The 17,116-nt window shown below is 40.8% G+C and overlaps 1 protein-coding gene, 1 long non-coding RNA gene and 1 pseudogene across 32 annotated transcripts in view; 2 read left to right on the top strand and 1 right to left on the bottom strand.

The window, feature by feature from the left end:
* The window catches only part of rg (A kinase anchor protein rugose), a 235,809-nt gene extending 226,564 nt beyond the window's left edge, over positions 1 to 9,245 (top strand). For all 27 annotated transcript variants that reach the window (XM_086835487.1, XM_086835496.1, XM_086835488.1 and 24 more), the window contains 6 exons: positions 2,551 to 5,431; positions 5,500 to 5,673; positions 5,737 to 6,000; positions 6,092 to 6,288; positions 6,477 to 6,628; positions 7,511 to 9,245. In XM_086835487.1, coding sequence (XP_086691613.1) covers positions 2,551 to 5,431; positions 5,500 to 5,673; positions 5,737 to 6,000; positions 6,092 to 6,288; positions 6,477 to 6,628; positions 7,511 to 7,601 — 3,759 coding nt within the window. In that variant the 3' untranslated portion in view covers positions 7,602 to 9,245. The remainder of the gene's footprint in view (positions 1 to 2,550; positions 5,432 to 5,499; positions 5,674 to 5,736; positions 6,001 to 6,091; positions 6,289 to 6,476; positions 6,629 to 7,510) is intronic.
* A 2,723-nt stretch (positions 9,246 to 11,968) lies between these two features.
* LOC110180557 (uncharacterized) lies at positions 11,969 to 13,689 on the top strand. The gene is made up of 3 exons (XR_002319477.2): positions 11,969 to 12,240; positions 12,362 to 12,841; positions 13,146 to 13,689. It is a non-coding gene; the product is annotated as an uncharacterized LOC110180557 (long non-coding RNA).
* Positions 13,690 to 15,823: 2,134 nt separating this feature from the next.
* LOC110180465 (CTD nuclear envelope phosphatase 1 homolog pseudogene) overlaps positions 15,824 to 17,116 on the bottom strand; it is a 100,454-nt pseudogene continuing 99,161 nt past the window's right edge. For all 4 annotated transcript variants that reach the window (XR_015272260.1, XR_015272258.1, XR_015272259.1 and 1 more), the window contains 2 exons: positions 16,097 to 16,175; positions 15,824 to 16,033 (listed from right to left, as the gene is read on the bottom strand). The product of XR_015272260.1 is annotated as a CTD nuclear envelope phosphatase 1 homolog pseudogene, transcript variant X3 (transcript). The remainder of the gene's footprint in view (positions 16,034 to 16,096; positions 16,176 to 17,116) is intronic.

Genomic DNA, 17,116 nt, shown 5'->3' with positions numbered 1-17,116 from the left:
TACAAGGAAAAATTGGATTTTGAAAGGATAGAAAATTATAGGACAAAGAAGGATTATAGGAAAATATAGGAAAAAAAGGAAAGGGGTTTCATCGTTTCAAAAATCGACAAAATTTTTGATTTAAATTAAGTATGCAGATTGATTAACATAATAAAAACTAGCATTAAGCAGATTTCCGAATTGAAATGATGTATTTTTGACTGAGCTATAGGTTTTTTAAACTTATGATTTGTTGAAGAAATGATCATATTAAGATATCGATATATATTTATTCAAAGTATGGTTTAGTTAGTTTCATTTGTTCTTTTTAATGTTACATTTTATTGCGGTTCCTATTGATTTTTTTGGACCTAGAAGCCTGAGCCTGCAATTAAGTTGGATCGATGTTTCATTTTGTAATCTGCACCGACAAATCAAAGCACTTAATGAGTGGCATCCAGGGAAGGGAGCACATAAACCATGAGCCATTCCCGTTCCCATTTCCAATCCCAATTCCCCTTTTCAAAATGCCACTGAAGCCACCTTTGTGGTGCCGAAAAGTATGCATTACTCTGGCTTCTCTGATATGTGTGTGTGTCTGTGTCCTTAGATTGTGTTGACGTGTATGTATGTGTATGCTCCTGTGATTTATCCCCCGCTCTTGTGTATGTATCTGTGTGGTATATGTTAATGTGTACATGTCTTGTGCAATTAGTGATACATAGCTGTAAAGCACACACGCACACTAGAGCACTTTTCTTGGCTTTTATCGCTTTTTTGGTTGAAGGTGTGTGGGATGAGAAGGGGGGTTTTTGATGGCACACCCCTAATGAACTAATACACAGGCATTATTTATGCCTCCCCATACACACACACACACACACACACACGCATAGTGATTAGCTGCTAAGTGCACTGCTCCCTCCCACTCTCTGTTGCTCACCTCCTTTAATGAATGCGTGCATATATCACAGTTGACAAGATTGGGCAGCCACCCTCAGCCACCCTGGAATGGGATGAGCAATGGGTTTTTTGGGGGGCTGGAATTTGAATTTCCAAGGTGGGAGGTTGAGTGCGAGTCCCCAGGATGCGATCCCCAGGACAGGACATGGGACAACACTTCTGCAATCGAGGGCAAACAAAAGGCGATTGATTTCGTGTTGATGACAAGCTGATGCCACACGCAACAGCTGCTTCAGGGTTTGGGTTTTACTAAAAACACTGAACGAAATTCACACGTAAATTACCAGAGATTTCAAATCAACATTAAATAGGCAAAAAAGTAGGCAACAAAAACTTAAACTAAATAGTTTTCCATCCTGTTTCATCTTTATATTTCTCTAAACAATTAAAAGATTTGAAATTCAATCAAACCTTATAAATACATTTGATGATCTTTGACCTATATTTTCTGCTCTGTAATCGGACATCTCTCCCTTATGCGGACAAACGGAAACAACAGAGTAACGGACATACGGACACACGGACAGGACACGCGTTCCTGCCTGAGTGTTCCTGTCTGACAGCTGACATTTGTCAAACGCTTAACGAAATTTGTCGCTCGTGTTCCATTTCACATTCCCCGTTCCCATACCATTCCAATTCGCTGCGTTCCATTTGCGTTTTGCCTAATGCCAGCCTCCAGAATTGTGGCCAAAATATTGGCTCTGAATTTGGGTTAGGACAGATCTCCAAGAGAGTGAGGGAGAGTCAGTTTTCGGGGGGATTCTGGACTACTTTTATGCAAATCACTTGACAAACTGTCACCGCCATTGCCACCGATGCCACCGCTGCCGATGAGTGACAGTTGTTGTATAAACAGGGAATCGGGGAGGGCTTTTTGGAGAAGGACCAGAGAGAATCCGGGGGTCGAGTTGTGATGACAAATGCATGTGTTGACAAAACGGACGGAGGCCAGAACTTGGGAATTTTGATTTATAGTCCAATGTGCATAATTAATGTGCAAATGATAGGCATACATCAAAGTCCACACACGCACACACGCACACATGCTGACATGCACGCCCACGCACACCAATAAGTAAATGCACTGGCAAAAAATTAGAAGCGCAATTAAATTTCTACAAAGTTTCCTTAGGAAAAGTTGATCAAATTAAAAATTGACATTGAAAACATTAATATATATATTTTTTGTTATTAAATTTATTTATTTGCCATATTTATTTCACACTTAAATGCTTTACATTTATATAAATATTTATTTTAATATATATGAATTTATACATATTTATTAGCTACAAAAACTCAATTAAATTATCACCCTAATACCTAACTAAAAGTTATCAAAACTTTAATTACAGTCAATTATTTTTGCACAATTGCAAGTACTAAGTAATCCGCATGCCTAAATAGTTAGATATTAGATATTAGTCAAACACTTTTCGCCCAGTGTAAGAGTGAGGACAAAAACGCCACACAAAAGTGGGCGACAACTCATTTGATTGCTCTTCTGTCAAAAAAGAAATCCATACATATTTTGATTGCCTGCTTATTTCCATCTATTTTTCCCCGTATATTTTCCTAACCCCCAACCAAATACGAATACCGCAGAGCGTGGACTCGGACGTGGGATCCCTGAATATGAATTCCACGGAGAACGAGGTGCCCGAGGTGGAGTCCTCCAGCGAAATACTAATCGATGACCACAAGCCCAGTCACTCCAACGACGAGAGCTGGACGGATGTCAACCTCAACGAGGATGCCGCTGTCCAGGCGGCCAGTGCCGGCATGGTGGTGGGTCTGGTGGATGGCAGCACCGATAAGCATGATTCCCATCTCACCCAGCAACAGCAGCAGCAGGCGGGGATTAACCAGCAGCAGCAGCAGCAGCAACAACAGCACTCGGTGCACTCGGAGCGTGGTGATAAACCGGATTCGGAGATATCCGTTGTGCGAGTACCCGATGGTTATGTGGCCAGCTCTGGAGGAGTCAACTCCTCCGGTCAGTCGCAGGGTGTGGTGGCCAATCAGAGACCTCGTCCCGAGGAGTTGCCCATGAAGGCGCCCGCCTTGGTGTCCCAACTGCCGCTGACGACGCCATCGCGTGAGGCAAGTCTCACCCAGAAACTGGAGGTGGCCCTGGGACCGGTGTGTCCTCTGCTACGCGAAATAATGGTGGACTTTGCTCCATTCCTCTCCAAGACTCTGGTCGGTTCACATGGCCAGGAATTGCTGATGGAGGGCAAGGGTCTGACCACATTCAAGAACTCCCATTCCGTTGTGGAGCTGGTGATGTTACTCTGCTCCCAGGAGTGGCAGAATAGTCTGCAAAAGCACGCCGGCCTGGCCTTCATCGAGCTGATCAACGAGGGACGCCTGCTCTCGCATGCCATGAAGGATCACATTGTTCGTGTGGCCAATGAGGCAGAGTTTATCCTGAACCGAATGCGAGCAGATGATGTCCTTAAACATGCCGACTTTGAGTCACAGTGTGCTCAGACATTGCTGGAAAGGAGAGAGGAGGAGCGAATGTGTGATCACCTAATCACTGCAGCCAGGCGAAGGGATAATGTCATTGCCAGTCGGCTGCTGGAGAAGGTGCGGAACATTATGTGTAATCGACATGGCGCCTGGGGTGATTCCAGTTCCAGTTCAACCACAAGTGCCAGCGGCGGTGTCATTGTTGGTGCTGTGCAAAAGAGTCCCTACTGGAAGCTGGATGCCTGGGAGGATGATGCCCGACGGCGCAAGCGTATGGTGCAGAATCCCAGGGGCTCATCCCATCCGCAGGCCACACTGAAGGCGGCCCTAGAGAATGGAGGTCCCGAGGATGCCATCCTGCAGACACGCGATGAGTTCCATACACAAATTGCAGTGTCCCGTTCGCATCCCTCCTCGGGCCAGCACAATGGCGAACTGCTGGATGATGCTGAACTTTTGATTGAGGATAGAGAACTGGATTTGGATCTGACAGGACCCGTGAATATAAGCACCAAGGCCCGCTTGATAGCACCTGGACTGGTGGCCCCCGGCACTGTGTCCATTACCAGCACCGAGATGTTCTTCGAGGTGGATGAAGAGCATCCAGAGTTCCAGAAGATCGATGGTGAGGTACTCAAGTACTGCGATCATTTGCATGGCAAGTGGTATTTCTCGGAGGTGCGTGCCATCTTCTCGCGTCGCTATCTCCTGCAGAATGTGGCCTTGGAGATCTTCCTGGCCAGTCGGACGTCCATCCTGTTTGCCTTTCCCGATCAGCATACGGTGAAGAAGGTGATTAAGGCTTTGCCCCGCGTGGGCGTGGGCATTAAGTATGGAATTCCACAGACGCGACGCGCCTCGATGATGTCACCACGACAGCTGATGCGAAACTCGAACATGACCCAGAAATGGCAACGCCGCGAGATCAGCAACTTTGAGTATCTAATGTTCCTCAATACGATTGCGGGCAGGACATACAACGACCTCAATCAGTATCCCATTTTCCCCTGGGTGCTGACCAACTACGAGTCCAAGGATTTGGATCTCAGTCTGCCCTCCAACTACAGGGATCTATCGAAACCGATTGGAGCACTGAATCCCTCGAGGCGGGCCTACTTTGAGGAGCGATATGAGAGCTGGGACAGCGATACCATACCGCCTTTCCACTATGGCACCCACTACTCCACGGCGGCCTTCACCCTCAATTGGTTGGTGCGCGTGGAGCCCTTCACCACCATGTTCCTGGCCCTTCAGGGCGGCAAATTCGATTATCCGGACCGATTGTTTAGCTCTGTGTCCTTGTCATGGAAGAACTGCCAGCGGGATACATCTGATGTCAAAGAACTGATACCGGAATGGTATTTCCTGCCCGAGATGTTCTACAATGCATCCAACTATCGGTTGGGTCACCGCGAAGATGGAGCTTTGGTGGATGACATTGAGCTGCCGCCATGGGCCAAGAGCCCGGAGGAGTTTGTCCGCATCAATAGGATGGCCCTCGAGTCGGAATTTGTATCCTGTCAGCTGCATCAGTGGATCGATTTGATCTTTGGCTACAAGCAACGCGGACCGGAGGCCATCAGGGCCACCAATGTGTTCTATTACCTCACCTACGAGGGCAGTGTGGATCTCGATGGTGTCCTGGATCCCGTAATGCGAGAGGCTGTCGAGAATCAGATTCGTAACTTTGGCCAGACGCCCAGCCAGCTGCTGATGGAACCACATCCGCCGCGCAGCTCAGCGATGCATTTGTCACCCATGATGTTTAGCGCCATGCCGGAGGATTTGTGCCAGATGCTCAAGTTCTATCAGAACTCACCGGTTATACACATTTCGGCCAATACGTATCCGCAGCTGTCCCTGCCCTCGGTGGTCACCGTGACGGCGGGTCATCAATTTGCGGTGAATCGCTGGAATTGCAACTACACCGCCTCCGTCCAGAGTCCCAGCTATGCGGAGTCGCCACAATCGCCGGGCTCCAATCAGCCGCTGACCATTGATCCAGTGCTGGGTGAGTATCTATAGATTAATTGAATCTTTCCATGGGTTTCTTGAATGATTTTTGTGTCTCTCTTGCAGCTGTTCATGGCACCAATAACAATAGCAATGCGGTGAGTCGCCGTCATTTGGGTGACAACTTCAGCCAGATGCTCAAGATTCGATCAAATTGTTTTGTGACCACTGTGGATAGCAGATTCCTGATTGCCTGCGGGTTCTGGGACAATAGTTTCAGGGTTTTTGCCACCGAAACGGGTAAGTTGGGAGGCTTCATCCAGAGGGGAATCCATCAAACTTAAAGTCTCTCTTTTATTACAGCAAAAATTGTGCAAATTGTATTCGGTCACTTCGGTGTGGTGACCTGCATGGCCCGTTCCGAGTGCAACATCACCTCGGATTGTTATATTGCCTCCGGATCGGCGGATTGCACAGTGCTCTTGTGGCACTGGAATGCCCGCACTCAGAGCATTGTGGGTGAGGGTGATGTGCCCACTCCGCGAGCCACCTTGACGGGTCATGAACAGGCGGTGACTTCGGTGGTGATCAGTGCCGAGCTGGGACTGGTCGTTTCGGGATCATCAAGTGAGTGAGGAGGAGAAGGAGGAGTTCCAGGAGAAGCAGCATTTACTAAAGGTTCCTGCTTGCCTTTTGTTTTTTTCTCCTTCATCTCCAGATGGACCTGTGCTGATTCACACCACCTTTGGGGACCTGCTGCGCTCACTGGATTCACCCGCGGAGTTCCATTCCCCGGAACTGATTACCATGTCACGGGAGGGCTTCATTGTCATCAACTACGACAAGGGTAATGTGGCAGCCTATACCATAAATGGCAAGAAACTGCGCCACGAGACGCACAACGACAATCTACAGGTGAGTTTTCCAACTCGATCTAGATAAAAAACATATTTTAAGAAGTAGAATGCAAGTACATTTATTATCTTTATATATTTCGTTAGAAGTTTATAGTTATTTAATGTCTGTTTTGGGGTATTAATATTACTTTCTATTTTTGTTTTTAATTAATTTAATTAATTATTTTTTTTTATTAATTTTTACAGTGCATGCTGCTTTCGCGTGATGGTGAATACCTGATGACAGCCGGCGATCGCGGCATCGTGGAGGTGTGGCGCACCTTCAACCTAGCACCACTTTATGCCTTCCCCGCCTGCAATGCGGGCATCCGGTCTTTGGCCCTCACCCATGATCAAAAGTAAGTCGAAATTTAATCAATATTTATCGTTATTTTTATATTACAATTTTTGTTAACAACGCAAAGCTTAAAAATCGCATAACCAAGCCAAAAATGCATTAATTTTAAATCGGACAGCGGTTCTGTGTTAGTTTTTCTGCAGTTTATAAATCTGCATACTCCATTTAAATTCTTCAAAAATTTAAAGTTTTTGACAATTTTAACGATGTAACCCCTTTAAAATTTTTGAAAAAAATTAGTAAATTTTTTTTCTACCAAAAAATAGCTAGAAAGATTCCCCTATTGATGCTGATCAAGAATATATATAATTTATAGGTTCGGAAATGACTCCTTCACTTTCTTTTAAGCTTCAGACTGAAGGTGCAATCCCATTTTTTAATCGATATTAACTATATTTTTATATGCAAATTTTACGACAAATCAAAATTTAAAAAAATCCATAACTCAGTCAAAACAGAGTTAATTTTAATTCGGAAAACGGTCGTATGTTCGTTTTTAGCAGGTTAATAAAACTGCGTTCTTCATTTAAAATGTGAATTTTTGTCCGATTTTTGCAAATTTTAACGATGTAACCCCTTTCCTTTTTTTAAAAAAATGGAAAATTTCTGAAAATTATTTTTCTTGGCCGGAGATAGCTAGAAATATTTCCCTGTTGATGCTGATCATGAATATATATGATTTATAGGGTCGGAAATAATTCCTTTACTTAGTTTCAAGCTTCTTATTAAAATTAGAATACTTTGCAAGGCCACAAAATCATTAATAGGCATTCTCAGAAGTTTTGTTTAGAGCCTCAGAAAGTGTACTTTTTTTAGTTTGTTTTCAAGATCTTAGCATGATTTCTACCCAGTTCTAACCCCTTGATATATCAAAACTTAACAGATATCTGTTGGCTGGTCTCTCGACGGGCTCGATCATCGTGTTCCATATCGACTTTAACCGCTGGCACCACGAGTACCAGCAGCGCTACTAAGTCGCAAGAACAAAAGCCCAACATTCCAACAAAAAAAGAAATGAAAACATAAAAACCAAGACAACTACACGCCAGTTAACAGAGGCCAGAGTACACCGGAAACGGAAATGAAAATATAAATGCAAACGAAAAAAAGGATCGCAAACCACTACAATGTACTTAACAAAGCGATGACGCAGGATCAAAATGTGGATCGGTTTTTTTCTATAGACCTTTACAACTTTAGGCTAGTAAGCGAACCTATGTTTTTTTTTTTTTTTGTCTAGTAATAATTGTGCATTAGTGTGTGTTTTGGCCGGAAAAGCCAGTCGCAAAAGTAAAAACAAAAAGCAAGCAAGCAAAAAAAAATACGTGAAAAAAACAAAACAAAAAAACAGAAGAACGGAACGGGAGAGACACATTTTTTTTACTAGTATTACGAACTGTATGTTAAGTTATGGCAAATGAAGGATGGAAGCGAAGTTAGAAAGGATCAAAGGATAAAAGGATGAAAGGAAAGCCTACAACATATAAAAGGAAAAAATTATGAGAAAAGGAGAAAGGAATGCGGAGCAGCGGAATGGCGGCTTAAGTAAGTAGTTGAAATAAGACAAATGAAGTTAGTGTTTATAAAACGCAATAAGCAGTAAATAATTAAAGCTAATAATTCCACATGCATTATAATACCAACGTAGCAAAAGTTCTCTTAAAAACAAAAGCAAAACACAAAAAATAAACTAAAACTAAAACTAAAACCTTAAACAATGAAAATAATGAAACTAAAGCGGCCAAAAAAAATGAATACAAAGAATAATGAGAGTAGAAAAGCAGAAGCCAATTTTTAATTATATAGCGTTAGATCTTTGTGACAAAAATACACACACAACACAACACAACACAACACACACACACAACCAAGATAACAAAGCAAAGACAATGCCAAGGCAATAAAGCTGACAGAAGTAGAAAGAGAGAGAGAGAGGCAGGAAACCGGAAGCGGAAGCGGCAATGGAACAGGAAGCGAAAGTGAAGCGATAAGGGATATTTTAATACACACACATAAGCATATGTATTTGTAGCTAAACGAAAACACAGAAAATTATCAACACAAGCTAAGAGCCGCAAAATAATAAATAATAAATAAATAACAAATAAATAAGTAAATAACTAAATCGACTAAATAAATAATATAATAAATAACTAAATAAATATAAATTATAAATATATATATTATACAATATATATATTATATATAGCATATATATCTTGCATTGCAATGAATGCAAAATATGCAAAACTTATCCAACCGAAAAGGCAGCGATTTCGTTTCTCGTTTCTTCTTGCTCGTTCCGCAAATATCACGCATACGCCATGCTGCACCGCCCGCTAATTTCAAACGAGAGCAAACAAAAAACAAGCAAACGCGATAACAAACAAAAGCGAAAGGAAAGCTGAAAATAAAAAACAAAATATTTAAATAAAAAAATACAAAAATCTATATATTATATATAGCACAATTCATGTGTTCTATATATATTTTTTTTGTTCTTTGTATCCAGTTCACTTGTTTTGTGTGTGTCTGTTTTTTCTTTTTTTTTTCTTAGCTATATTTGTTAGTGAAGTGAGAAAATTGTTCGATTGCGTCCAAAATTAGCCTACTACCAATGCATTTCCCATTTCCCTTGAGAAAGATAGAGAGAGCGAGAGAAATAAAAAGCTAAATTGGCTTCCTTAAAACGTCCAGGATGAAGTGTTGTATCTTCTTTTTTTTATATATACATATATATATACATATTGAGCCTAGTCCTAAATCCTTTCTCTGGTTGTCTGGAAGACTTCATTTTGTTTCGGTTTTTATTTGTCTCAAGCAACAACAAACAATCCATCCGAAGATTAGATTTGTATATAGCATATACACAGATGCGACGAGAGCTAAAGCAATTACTATTACCAATACTTCAAGTATATAGATTTATGGCTTAAATGAAACGAAAATAAAAGACATTCGGTTGTAATAAACAAACAAACAAGAAAACATTCAAATTCAAGTTGAAAGTCCAGCGGAAAAAGCCCTCCCCCCAAATGTATTTGGAACCTGCAGATATAGATATCATATAGATATATATATATATATATGTTGTGTCTAGTTCGATTTTTTTTGATTAATTTCCTTAATACTTTGTGGTCTTGTATATGTGTGTGTCACGAGTGTAAGAGTGTGCGTGCCTGTGTGTAAGTTATTAATTAAGCTTAAGTTTTCAATGCTAAACACGCTTAAATCCCCCAATTTTTGGATTTTTAGCCTAAACAAAACATTTGATAATAATAATCCCAGCTTTGTTCCATTCTACTTTTTGTTTTGTTTCTTGCGTCTACGAGTTAATTAAATAATGAAAGTAACGTGAAAATAAATTACAACTATTAGTAATTTAAATGTTGTACATAAATCTATATGAGGAGAACTATCCTAAAAAGTAAAAGTATTTTTAAACAAATGATTCACGGAGCCTAAGCGAAAATAGGTAATAGTAAACGGTAAGCCGGAAAAAAGAAGGAAAAGTGCGAGAAAAGTGCGGAAAAGTAATTGAAATCAAATCAAATTTAAAAAGGAAAAGCGCTGAGCTGCAACTACAACACACACACTCACATCTCTCTCATTTTTTTTTTTTTGTACCACACACTGCTGTGTGTATATATACACACACGTATCTGAATATGATACGATAAAGTTTAGCTATTAACAGATGAATGAATAAATACAATGATTATTATAACAACAATTGCGAGCGCCAACAATTTTTAATTACGCACTTTTTATAGAAATTAGCAGAGAGAGAGAGAGAAGGAAAAGCAAAAAGTTGAAAGGTTAAATCGGAATGAAAGTCGTAACGTATTAAAACATAAATATAAATATAAATAAATTACAGAATGTTTTTATTAACGAAAACAAACAAACAACAACAAATGGCTGACAATTTTAAATTTATACACAAAAGAGAAAACTTCAAGAAGGAAAAAAGTTAAAGTAAAGCAAAAAACAAAATGCAACAAAAAAAATAAGAGAAAAAAATGGAAATGAATGAAAATATTTAAGAATTTACTTATGCACGGGCAAGAATTATTTCATATAATTATTTACACCAGCGGATGAAGGCATTTTAAAGAAAAGAAACAAAAAACCTAGTGAATAAAAACTTAAAATTGCAGACGAAACTTAGAAGCAAAGTTAAAGCTAAAGCACACACTTCACACACACACACACACACAACACACACACACTGGACACTGGACACTGGACACTGACAAAGGTAATATCTAATCGAAATATATATATAGATATACATATGTATATATATTTTGTCAACATTGTTAAATAGCAGACTAACAAAAGCAAACAAAACGAGAGCCAAAATCTGTGCGGGCGTTAAAGACAACAATTTAATCTATTCTAAAATAGCAACAAAGGCCAAGCAAAAGGGCAACAAATTACGAAATGCAACACATACACATAAAAACATACAAAAATTCATAAAAAACAAACAAAAAACATAAAACAAAATACAAAATACATCAAGACATAAAAAGCTACGAGATAAATGTTCATTAATATGGCTAAACAAAAACACAATTTATATATATATATATATATATATATATACAAAACTATTGTTTTTTTTTTACATTGCATAAAGTTGATAAAGGCAGGCAGCAAATGTAACACATTAAATAATAAACAAAAGAGGCGGCCGATGATAAAATGGATAAAATGTTTAATGGCATGAAACAGAAAGGTTAGCTAGCGCGGGTTCGAAAGGGCAAACAATTTATGCATATTAAAATTAAATTTAAAATACGCTACAATTCTAACAAAATAAGTTTACACACACACACACACCCAAAAAAACAGAAAAAAATAATAATAATAATAATAATTAAACTTGCATGAGGTCGCCGTGGAGGTGACATTTTGAAATTAAATTTAAGCTACAAATTTAACAAGCGAAAGTGAGCGAGCATTAAAAGTAACAACAAAAACAAAAAACAAACTTAACAAACAACAACAAATTATTATGTTCAATAAAGAAAAACAAAAATGCAAAAACAAAAAGAGTAACAAATACAAAATAAAACCAAACAAAAACAATGAAATCTTACAAAAAAAAAATCCAGAGTTTTGTTATAATACTTTTTGGTGGTGGGTCTTAAAATCAATTCATCTTGACTAAATCCTCTTTCAGCTGTGACCTGATTTTGGTTCTGAACAAAAAAAAAAGAAAACTATAAACTATAAACTATAAAAGAAAAGCGAACTGAAAAACCGTGAGAAGAAGGAGGCTGCTGCTTTTCTGCTGGCTTGCAATAATTTCATTTTCCCAACAATTGAACAGGCAAAATGGAAATCCCACGCCGCTGCAGTGCACACTCAAAAAAAAGGAGGAAAAGTAGGGAAAATAGGGGGGAAAATGGATAAGGAGAGGAGGGGCAGCCAGCGAGACAACAATTCCATGGGCTAAGCAATTAAAGCGCCTCGTTCGCGTTCCTTGGCTCCGTTTTTGCACGCTCCAATTGCGTTTCCAGTTGCAAATGCAAAAGGCTTTGCAAAAAGATACAAGGAAAGCAGGGGAAAAGCTGGGGAAATGCTGGGGAAATGCTGTGAAAGGTGAGTGCAGAACCCTAAGGACACCGAGGCGGTGTCTAAACACCAAAAATGCATCAAATTGCAGGCAACGAAGGCAGCGGGTGTTGTCATCAAAAGTCATATCTCTTTCATATTATTCCAGTGCCAGTGCCAGTGCCAGTGCCACTCTTTTCCCTACGTCCCTTTCATCACTCTCCCCTTCTCCCTTCTGTTTTCTGTTTTCTGGAGCGTGTAATATCCGTTTCCTGCATTTCCGGTTGCAAGGCGACAAAAACAACAAGTGCAACAACAACGAAGTTGCAGCAGGGAGTTGCCTGAAAATTGCTAGCGGAAATGCTGCAAAATTAACGAGCAACGCGGTTAGCTAGGGTGGATTTTGGCGAGGAGCTGGAGTAGCTAGGGGAGCTACAGGAGCCGGATCAGGAACAGTAGGAGAAGGATTCAGGAGGTGGTGTAGAAGCCAGGTGGCAGGAGGCTTCCCCTTTTTTCTCTTTTGCAGATGAAGGTAGGACGAGGACCAACAGGAGCAAAAGGAGCAACAGGAGGAGCAGCGACAGCCAAAGTAAATGCAAACAATTTTTTACCCACTGCCGGAGGTGTGCCAGCATTGTGGGTGTACGGGGTAAGTGTATTTTCTCATACCCTAGGCAAGCTGTAGGTGTATACCATTTATTGAAATAATAACCAGAAATATATTTGTTTTTATTTGATTTATTCATCGTATATCCTTGTACTACAAGTACTTATAAGAATACCTAAAAATATATAACTTAATTTTAACTTATTACATATATTTTTATTTAAATTTCTTAAATTAATATCTCTTAAATTATTATTATAAAATATTTTAAGGCTACTTTTCAGTTAGTATTTAGGGATCTATCTCTAAGTTTTTTCTAGTCCTGCTCCTCTGCTTTCTTTTCCAGCTTAGCTACGCCTCACAAAATGCAAATTTTCACTTGTACCTGGTAAAGGTAAGGTAAATGTGGTGGATGTGGAGGATGTGGAGGAGTGATGGGCCGCCGTCCAGCTTGGCAGCAGCTGCAAATTAGACGCATCGCTTAACCAGCAATGACATAAAGCAGCCAAGTGGCAGCAACAGCGCTAACAACGTCCTGGAGTCATCGCCATCGTAGCCATCACCATCACCATCATCCTCCTCCTCGTCGTCATCATCCTCTGTGCATCTCTGGGCTTAAATCAACACAAAAAGATGGAGAAAAAGCAAACTGAATTTGGCCAGAGATGCGGATGGAGATGGATATAGAGATAGAGCCATGGCTGCAGGTGGATTTACACTGAAATAAATAGGAAAAAAAGGAAGAGAGAAAGAAGAGGAATTTGATTAAGGATATAACATTTATTGCAAGGAATAGATATTATTTGTATCAGTTATTATGTATTATAAATATATGTTGATATTATGGTGATTTTATAAATAAATATAAATTGATGTATACAAATTTATAAGATATTTACGTATTTATTAGTATTATCTAACTTATATTTTCTTTAATAAAAACTATGTTTAGATAGAGATAGCTGCAAAGGTGAGTACAAACAATGAAAGCGAGATGGCAGACTCCAGTTGAGGGCAAATAAGGCATATAAAATTAATGAGCTCGTCACGTTTTGCGTATGGCCGACCGGTTCGGGGTCACCTTAATTATGGCCACAATTAACAGTTGCTGCCGCAAAGAGACAGAGATGGAGAGATACACAAACAGACAGAGAGAAAGATGTAGAGACAGGACAAGAGGAGGACACATTTCATTTGGCCGGCAGGTGTGCCAACTCATCTACCTTGCTTGCCACCGCTCTCTGTGTGTAATCTCATTACAAATTCAAATGCCCTGCATCAGCTGTGCTGGCAGGACGATGCCCCAAACCCCCAAAACCCCAATAGCACCCCTTTTGCCGATGTGGCCAGAAGCAGCAGCAGCAGCAGCAGCAGCATCAGAAGCATGAGCAGGAGCAGGAGTAGGAGCACTTCATGGTGTCCGCATCCGCATGGCAAATGTTTCAGACCATGTTGTCACTCAATTATGTGCCATGTGCGCAGACCGTAGCATACTTTTCAGCGCCCAGCCCTGCAGGGCCAGCCACAGCAGCACAAAAGGTGCGTTTGCCTCAAAAGGGACACAAGAGGGGAACACAAGCGGCTGAAAAAGAGAGGAAAGCAAAGGAAGAGAAAGAGAGAGAGAGAGAGAGAGAGAGAGGGAGGTAGCAGCATAAAGAAAGCCACACACAGCGACACCTTGCTGACCAGGTGACATAAATTCAAAACGATTTCCTACGAGTGGCTACCGAAAAATACCAGTTACACGTTACCCGAGTTACCTGGCCATAAAGAGAGAGTCTTTGGGTGTGTGTGTGTGGAGCTTGAATTATATTCCCCATATAGCTAGTGCAGGACAAATAAAATTCTAAAAGTAGTGTATACATTTTCCATAAAATAGAAGGTATTTTGTCATGAACAATTAAATATTTACCACATTTTCATCATTCCGCTCTTGAGCAATAATTATTTGCTTATATTAAGAATGATTTTTATGGATTCCTTAATTTATAAATATAGATAGAGATACTTGGGCGTCCGTTAATTCAGCGCAGGGAAAAAAGATTTTTAAAAATTCAAACTTGACGCTCAGTGAGTTAAACTTAAAGATCTCATAACTATGCACAAAATGCATTAATTTCTATTCGCAAACCTTTCCTGTGTTAGTTTCTTGTAGTTTAATAAATCTATCAATTAAATTTTAAAAATATATTCAAATTTTCATGTTTTTGTTGTAAATTAAAAAATAATTTTTTTGTTTTTGTTGTTGTTGTTGTTTTGTTGTTGTTGTTGTTGTTGTTGTTGTTGTTGTTGTTGATGTTGTTGTTGTTGTTGTTGTTGTTGTAATGTGTGTAGTTGTTGTTGTTGTACCTACTGTGTAAATCGTGTGGTTGTGTGTTGCAAACCAAGCCTTCGATGTGCTCGATTTCGCTTAATTTTCGGCCTGAAATACCAGGCGAACAGAAGGCAGCAGCAAGCAAATTTAATATTCTGCAAAATCATTTTTCATCCTACAAGTATGCTACACCGTGCCCCCAAAAGCATGCAATGCCAAAAATATGCAAAAGTAGGCAATTAAAAAAAGTGTAGCATTCTTCTAGGGTGCGGTGTAGCATACTTCTAGGGTGAAAATGATTTTGCTGAAAATAAAATTTGCTTGCTGCTGCCTTCTGTTCGCCTGGTATTTCAGGCCGAAAATTAAGCGCAATCGAGCACATCGAAGGCTTGGTTTGCAACACACAACCACACGATTTACACAGTAGGTACAACAACAACAACTACACACATTACAACAACAACAACAACAACAACAACAAAACAACAACAACAACGACAACAACAACAACAACAACAACAAATACAACAACATAAAAGCAACAAAAACCCCAAAAACAAAAACAACAAGAGCTAGAACAACAATTTATATTTTAAAACAACAAAAAACATTAAATATATTACTTTAACTGCCAAATTTAGATTCGAAGATTGTGCAGCTTCGCTCTGTCGGTTCAGCCAATATCTGTAGAAGCCATATAAAAAACGAAATTCTTTTAATAAACATTTTATTTGCCTTTGTTGTTTAAAATAAATACATTTATAAATTTGTTATCTTAAAACACGGTTCCTGCCAATATATATAATATACATAATTGATTTATATAATATATAAAAATTCAATATAATCCTTGTCGTAATTCCTGTTCTGGACCACGTCGTCGTTGAGATCTTCATTTGGAGCACATTGATGCACTGCCTCTGGAAGGAAAAGGAATAGGCTTAAGGAACACGTCAGGCAACATATGCTGGGAATATACTCACCACATTTTGCACCACACAGGATTACACGGCGCAAGGAGCACACACAAGACGGAATTTATCCTTAAGACATCCTTATGTACTTTTAATAATAAAAAGAAAAATAAATTTCAATACATATTTTTAGAAATATATTTTCATCAAGCAAATTTGTTATATGTGTGAGTTAATTTTGGGAAGGAGGAGAGGATACAGCTCGAGGAGCTGCCCCCCCACTTGCTCCTGGACATGCTCCTGAACCTGCCCCTGGACCTGCTCCGGACCTGCTCCTTGAGCTACCCCTCCACCTACTCCAGAACCTGCTCCTGAACCTGCTTCTGGCCCTGCTCCTGAACCTGCTCCTGGCCCTGCTTCTGGCCCTGCTCCTGGACCTGCTTCTGGCCCTGCTCCTGGACCTGCTTCTGGACCTGCTTCTGGCCCTGCTCCTGGCCCTGCTCCTGAACCTGCTTCTGGCCCTGCTCCTGAACCTGCTCCTGGCCCTGCTCCTGGACCTGCTCCTGGCCCTGCTCCTGAATCTGCTCCTGAACCTGCTCCTGGCCCTGCTCCTGAACCTGCTTCTGGCCCTGCTCCTGGACCTGCTCCTGGCCCTGCTCCTGAACCTGCTTCTGGCCCTGCTCCTGGACCTGCTCCTGGACCTGCTTCTGGCCCTGCTCCTGGACCTGCTCCTGGCCCTGCTCCTGAACCTGCTTCTGGCCCTGCTCCTGGACCTGCTCCTGGCCCTGCTCCTGGCCCTGCTCCTGGAACTGCTCTTGAACCTGCTTCTGGCCCTGCTCCTGGCCCTGCTCCTGGACCTGCTCCTGAACCTGCTCCTGGATCTGCTCCTGAACCTGCTCGTGAACCTGCTCCTGGACCTGCTTCTGGCCCTGCTCCTGGACCTGCTCCTGGACCTGCTCCTGGATCTGCTTCTGGCCCTGCTCCTGGATCTGCTCCTGAACCTGCTTCTGGCCCTGCTCCTGGCCCTGCTCCTGGACCTGCTCCTGAACCTGCTCCTGGATCTGCTCCTGAACCTGCTCGTGAACCTGC

Source organism: Drosophila serrata, unplaced genomic scaffold (genome assembly GCF_035046125.1).
Source record: "Drosophila serrata isolate PLE 108 unplaced genomic scaffold, ASM3504612v1 contig_276, whole genome shotgun sequence".
Lineage (NCBI taxonomy): Eukaryota > Metazoa > Arthropoda > Insecta > Diptera > Drosophilidae > Drosophila > Drosophila serrata.
Note: the sequence above shows the minus strand (reverse complement) of the source record. Positions and strands in the feature narration are given on the sequence as shown.